The sequence below is a fragment of the Kogia breviceps genome, chromosome 8, assembly GCF_026419965.1.
Source record: "Kogia breviceps isolate mKogBre1 chromosome 8, mKogBre1 haplotype 1, whole genome shotgun sequence".
Lineage (NCBI taxonomy): Eukaryota > Metazoa > Chordata > Mammalia > Artiodactyla > Physeteridae > Kogia > Kogia breviceps.
In genome coordinates, this window is record NC_081317.1 from 5364003 (window position 1) to 5371135 (window position 7133).

At 56.2% G+C, this 7133-nt stretch overlaps 1 protein-coding gene across 1 annotated transcript; it reads left to right on the top strand.

Annotated features, from left to right (window-relative positions):
• Window positions 1–1178: 1178 nt before the first annotated feature.
• QRFP (pyroglutamylated RFamide peptide) lies at window positions 1179–1505 on the top strand. The gene has a single exon (XM_067040147.1). The coding sequence runs from the start codon at window positions 1179–1181 to the stop codon at window positions 1503–1505; it is 327 nt and encodes a 108-aa protein (XP_066896248.1).
• Window positions 1506–7133: the final 5628 nt, after the last annotated feature.

Consider the following 7133-nt stretch of genomic DNA (forward strand, 5'->3'; position numbering starts at 1 on the left):
TGCATCAGGTCCAATTAGACCTGGCCTAGCATCCAGCTCTGTCACTTACAAAACCGTGACAAGTTTGGGTAAGTCACCTGTTTTTTTTTTGTTTTTTGTTTTTTTTTTTTGCGGTACGCGGGCCTCTCACTGTTGTGGCCTCTCCCGTCGCGGAGCACAGGCTCCGGACGCGCAGGCGCAGCGGCCACGGCTCACGGGCCCAGCCGCTCCGCGGCACGTGGGATCTTCCCGGACCGGGGCGCGAACCCGCGTCCCCTGCATCGGCAGGCGGACTCTCAACCGCTGCGCCACCAGGGAAGCCCAAGTCACCTGTTTTGAGACGGCTCCCTCCTCTGTAAATGGGGATAAGGGACGCCCTCCTGTAGGAGGGACGGTATCAGGTACGGACGGAAAGCACTGCCCACAGGCCCGGCACACCAACAAGCCCCCTGGCCATTCGGATCAGGAAGCCCAGAGCCTCCACTCTCTAGCTGTGGGGCCTGGGCACACAATCCCTCAGCCTTTCCGACCGTGCGCTAAGCCTGCAAAAAAAATGCGAATAACCGCGCTTAAAATAAGGTTTATCGTGAAGATAAAGTGCAACCGTGCAAAGTAGAGGTTTTGCTCACAGCCTGGCATCCAGGTGGTGCTCAGCAGGGACTGGAGGCCACTCCTGTCCAGGGGGACGTCTGCGTTAGGCCTGCTTTCGGGAGCAACTCGTTTCCCCGTCACGGAGACGTCAGCAGAGCGTCCGGCTGAACAGCTTAAGCAGTTCCATTCATTATCAAGTTGAAAACTAAGTGGGATGGATGCTCTTAACTTTCTAGCCCACGGCTCCCGAGACTATGGCTCAAGAGTCAGTCATTATAATACAGGAAGAATGAGCCCAAGTTTGCTCGGCTCTCCCGGGGCTGTCGGTAAGCCATCCCAGCAGCAGCGGTGTGGAGAGTGCTCGGTTGCCAAGGCCGTCAAAGATGGCAGGAGAGGGAGAAGCAGCCTAATTGGCGCACTCGGCTCCTGAGCCCGCTAAGAGAACAAAGGCCTGGTCCCCCGACAGGGTGACATTTCCTCTCGCTGCCTGCGAGCCGGGCTCAGCCGAGCCACCAGCTTATGCCTTTGATGGCTGCCTGGGCCCTGGGAAGTGTGCTGCGCCCAGGCGGGCAGCATGTAACCCTCCTCTCTCTCCGCTGGACCAGGTGATGAGCCCGTACTCGCTGCCCTACCTCCTCTTCCTGGCATCGGAGGCGAAACGAGCTGGGCCGACCTGGCGGGGGGGACGCCACTTGCCCTGGGGCTCCCCTGGGTGGCCGAGAGCGCCACACCCACACGCCCTGCTGGTCGCGGCCCAGGAGCCGCCGACGTTCACGCTGAGACTCGGGAGGCAGCAGGACGATGGCAGTGAGGCCACCGGCTTCCTTCTGGGCGACGGCGAGAAAGCTGGTGGCCTGTTAGGGACCCTGGCAGAGGAGCTCAACGGCTACAGCAGGGAGAAAGGCGGCTCCAGCTTCTGCTTCGGCCAGGGGTGAAGGGGCCAGAGCACCCCAGAAAGGGCTCCTCTGCGACCCCCCCCCCCGCCCCGCCATTCCTATTCCCATCTTCTCCTCGAGCCTCAAAGACCAAGACGCTGGGAAAGTGTGGGTATTAGTATAATGAATTATAACAGAAATTATAATAGCAGTGGTTTTGCTTAGGTGGGTGCTTTTTTTTTTTTTTGTGGTACGCGGGCCTCTCACTGTTGTGGCGTCTCCCGTTGCGGAGCACAGGCTCCGGGCGCGCAGGCTCAGCGGCCATGGCTCACGGGCCCAGCCGCTCCGCGGCACGTGGGATCTTCCCGGACCGGGGCACGAACCCCATGTCCCCTGCATCGGCAGGTGGACTCTCAACCACTGCGCCCCCAGGGAAGCCCATACATTAGGTCTTTATTGCTTTTTTTTTTTTTTTTTTTTTTTTTGGTGCTTACTTTTGATTTCCACCTTTGCTGAAGCAAAATTCTGGATGGTGTCACAAAGGAGGGGACCAAAAGCAAGTCCCAGTTAGGAAGAGAACATAGCTGCTGGCGGAGCTCCCTAGCGGGCTGTTGCGTTTCAGCCCCTTCCCCTGGGGGGCTGGCTCTGAGCGGTCCCCTGGCCCCGGTGGCGTGGAGCCGAGGATGCCTGAGGATATCGTTGGGCCGTGAATATGAATAGGCAGGGCTGGCCCTGCCGGCCCCAAGTTGAAGGTCAGCGGACTGAGCGATTACAGTGGGATAATCAAAGTTTTGACCGCCTCCATCGGGAGGTCTGTGGTTGACATCCAAAGCGCAACTGTGAGCGAGCACATTCCACTGGGCACAGAGTATGGCTCTGAAAGTTAACGATGGAAAAAAGAAACCTTGTTCTCCATTCCATTAACACAACATCCCCCTGGCAAGAAAACCTCATCCCGCTGGTGTTGAGATGCCATTCGGAACCACCGGCCCATCCCCTTCTGACAACTCTCCTTCTCGGCGGTGCAGCATTTGCCAAGCCAAGAGTCCCGTGGGATATGAACGGGGAAGGAAGACATTTGTGCTGTAGCAAGGTTGCACTGCCAATGCTCAGACTATGAACGTGTTGTATCTTTTGAAATAAAAGTTGTAACAACTGCAACACTGTAATGGAAAGCCCGCCTGACTCTTGGCTACAGGTCCTGGGTGCCCCAGGAACTTCGCTTTCCTGAGCTGCAAGTGCCTTAACTTTGGAGAGATGGAAAGCGTGTTGCATGTACCCACACACCCCTCCCAGCATCCCCTTAATTGGCAGTTGGTAAAATACCGATGGCCACAGGTACAGGGAGACACACACAAAGTGCCTTTTCCTCTCCCACTAGATTGCTCTCTCCCTGGTTTTCTCAAAGCCGGGAGCATTCTGAAAACAACTTCTCTACCCCCGAGGGAAGCTGGCGCTGGGCCTGGGGTGGCTGCAGCCCGGGCGTGAGGCAGAGAGTCTCTCTCAAACGCTGCTTTGCCGTGTCCCGCATCCCATCCCGAGTCAGATACAGCAATCTGATGCTGCTCGCTCCTGGGCTGGCTTCAGCTGCCGAGATGAGAACCTGTATTGATGTTCCCATGGCAACATCTCCCCTCCTCCTTTTGAGCTATTGCTTGCCCCTGTTCACAACTGAGTAATTTTCCATTGAGCTGTCACAATTAATTGGTAGATTTTTAGGAGCCTTTTAGAACCACGCCGGGCAGGGCCCAGCTTGGCACCTTGGAGCATTTCACAGTGCTTTCCATTCTATTAGAGACTTATATTCCTCAGTAGCAGCTCTCAGTCCTCGACAGCCAGAAAGCCACTTCATTAAGGGGTGACGGATCTGAGCCACAAAAGAGGCGGGCTGACTGGGGAGCAGAAAGGGGCTGGAGAGATGGGACGGGAACACAGGAGTCAGAACATCACCTTATGCCGAGGCGAGCTGCCTTCTCCTGGGGCTCCTCCCTGCTCCCCCCGATGCCTTGGTATATGTGTCCTGGGGCTCAGGGCCGCTGTGACAGGGGCCAGACAGTGACACTGGGTCTGGGAGGCACATCGTACTCTTTGTCCTCTGCCACTGTCGAGGAAAGGATGATCCAGGATGCCTCCTGCTAACGTGACGGACTGACAGGGGTGGGTCTTTGTCGGTGAAAGAGGCAAGCACTCAGCCCTCAAGCCACGGAAGGCAAATCTCAGGAAAACGAGCCCCAGTGTGTCCATAGAGGACAGCCCTGGTGCTGAGACTGTACAATGCAGGGTGGCCGGGTGAAGGAAGTACGATCCCAGCCAAGCATGTGCTCATTTCCACTCTGTTAAGGGCGGTGCGGGGGCAGCAACCCGGATTACCCCATCCCTTAGCTCATTTATACACACAAAGAAGCCAGAGGACGTGCTCGCGAAAGACCAGGTGAAACAGAACAGAGCAGAGGCCAAGGGCAGAGGGCCGCCCCGTGGCAAGGTCCCCGGGCTGACGTTCTCTCGCCAACTTCTACTCTCAGGACAAAAGGAGCCGCCCCTGTAGTCATTAACCGTGAGAACTCGGAGGTCACCAAGGTGGAGACACTCCTGCATGTGGATGCACCCACCCTGGGTATACACTGGCCGGTTTTCAATTTAGCAGGATTAGATTAACCTTGATGGGGAAATCTGAGATAAAGCGGGGAGGGGGAGAGCCTTCAAAGCAGAGGATACCCTGTCATTAGGCTTTCATCACTGAACAAAAATCAACAACAGAGCTGTTCTTTCCAGTTGCTTGTATATTTGAGCTCAATAACCCTGGAAATCAGAGCTATCAAACTGCTGAGGGCATTGATCTCTTAGATCCACTCCCACTACATTTGGCTAAATTTCCTCTTTACCCCCCCAGCCCTCTCGACCCTACTGGCTCTGTCAAGGTTTGGGGGCCTCTCGTGCCACCCCACACCTCGCTCTCTTCTTGGTGGGGAAGTTTACTCTCCAGGTTAGTGAAGGTGAGGCTCTTCGGAAAACACTTATTTTGGAAGCGGGGAGATAAAGCTCCCTCTGGGCCGCGAGGCCCGCGCCACCGGGCGTGGCAGTGTCTCTCCTCCAGCCCAGGCACCCGAGACCTCTTTGCATTCGCCCACTTTATACATTCAAGACACAAAAAAGGCTTCATCTTGGTGTGTAGATCTCAAGGTATTTAGCTATTGAAACGGACGGGGAATATTTGTCTATATTTTCTTGTATGTTTAAAATGTTAATAAAAATGTCTAAGAAAAAAAAGAGATCTGTGTGGCCAGCGAAAGCCATCAGGGCGCTGCTGTAGTAAACAAGAGGCCGCCTCGTCCTAACTTGGCGCTGGTGCCCGAGATGCTGCATGACACACTCCACTGGAGACCCCGACCCAGGTGAGGGGCTTCCACCCTCCAGGCAGGGAGCTGGGGCCCCGCCCAAGATGGGGGGCAACCAGGGAGGGCAGACACGGGCAGGGGGTACTGTGGTCGGGCAGTCTTACCCCACCTGATGTCTTCTGTACCAAGATGACATATAGAAATCGATCCCCCAGAGCACTCGGTTGGGGAACGGTCTATAAAATATCCCCGACACCCAAAAAGCTGGGCTAGCCGTGAATTCTGACTTCTTCTCTTCCACGTGAAGGGAGGAGCCCGGCCCTGGAGCCGGGCTCTACTAGTCATGCTGTGGCCATCTGGACCATCAACAAATTCGTCTGGCACCACGGGTGTTAAGCCGGCTCGTGCTGTGTGACCTCGGGCAAGCTGCTTCACGTCTCTGAACCCAGCTTTCTCACCCATCAAATGAAGACAGTGACAGAACCTCCCTCATTAAAAAAAAAAAAAAAAAAGGTGTGGGTGTTTCGCGTAGTAATGCAGAGCGCATCTATGATAGCTAAAAGCGCTCACGTGTGAGCTATAATTCTAAGAAAACTTTCATCGCAATATAACACACATCCGGAACGCGCCCCAGTTCTAAGTGTAGTCTGGTGAATTGTCACCAAGTGACACACCCATTAGCCAGCACCACCCAGACTAAGCAAGAGGACATCACCTGCCCCCAGAGCTCCCTTGTGCCCCGACCAGGCGTGACCCTCCTTCCCGCACCCCGACCACCCGTCCCCTGACTTCTACACCAGACTACATGCCCGTTGAAGTACATGGGGGCTGACACATCACCATGTCGCCTGGCGGCTGCCCGGCATGACATACCATGGGGTGGGGAGAGTCTGTCCCACCCCACCGCTCCCCGACATTCCACGGAGTGAACGCCCCGCACGTACCTATCCTTCCTGCTCTTGATGACCCTGGGTTGTTTTCCGTTTGGGGTTCTTCAGTGTTTGGGTTTTTTTTTTTTTGTTACGTATATGTATTTTTAAACATCTTTACTGGAGTATGATCGCTTTACAATGGTGTGTTAGTTTCTGCTGTGTAACAAAGTGAATCAGCTATACGTATACATATGTCCCCGTATCTCCTCTCTCTTGCGTCTCCCTCCCACCCTCCCCATCCCACCCCTCTAGGAGGTCACAGAGCACCGAGCTGATCCCCCCGTGCTACGCGGCTGCTTCCCACTTGCTATCTATTTTACAGTCGGTAGTCAGAAAGAGCAAGTGTTTTGCTTTTAAAGCGTTGACACTCCAGGCTTGCATTTGGTGGCAGCACTATCAACAGCAGCTGCCCGCCTTCGGTGGGCTTGGCCCTCGGGGACTCACTCCTCGGTTCTGGACCTCGAGGGCAGGACTCGGAATTGTGTGCACGCCGGCACGTCTTCCTGGGGCTAAATCCGCAGTCCTCATTTGGTCTTCAAGGGCTGCTGGGACCTACAAAAGGTTAAGGACCACTGTCCTAGAATGGCTAGACCCAAGTAATTTTCTTGGGCTCGGGTGACATTCATGGAAGATTCTCACTTCGGAGAAGAGTCTTCTAAGACCCTTATTTCTCACCGGAACGGCCGCCAAGGTGGCTAGCGTGTATACGAGGCTGCGTCCTGGCCTCACCGCGTGTGAGCTGTGGCCGGACAAGAAAACTCCAGTCACAGGGCGTGGGGAAAACGGGACGACGCACCCTGCCCAAGAGGCCGCGGTGAGGATGCCGTGGCGGGGCCTCACGCCAGGGTGGCTGTCAGCATAACCGCTCTACGCCTTTCAGATTGCGGGCCGTCACTCAAGGGAAGAGCGCGCTGCCTGTGGAAAAGCCCTGCAACTCGGGAGGCCTGGCGTCAAGTGATGGTTCAGCCACTAACAGACTCTGCGGCCTGGGCCTGGGTCCCGCCTCTGGGAGGCGAGGGAAGACATGGGTCCCGGGGGCCGTCGGCAGCTCCGGCTCGAGCGCGCCGCCGGATGTGCAGCCCAGCCCGCTGCCGAGGTCCCCGGGGAAGAGGCTTCACTGGACCGTGCTCTTCAATGTGCTTTGGTGGACGGGAACTGTATCCTCTGACAAGGCTGCTGGCTTAATCATTATCATTATCAGAGGGTGCTACTCACTCCCCCCGACTTCCACTTTCCGAGCTGCCAGCTGGCGTTAAGTGGAGACCAGGACGAGGGCTCGTCAGCGCCCTCCTCGACGGTCCCCTTGGGAGAGGTCGCAGCTCGGCCCGGGGCCAGCACACCCTGCTCTTCCTCATCCACGCCAAGAAATAAGATGGCCGGTGCGTGGGACACAAGCGAGGGGTGCTCCGGGGACTGATGAC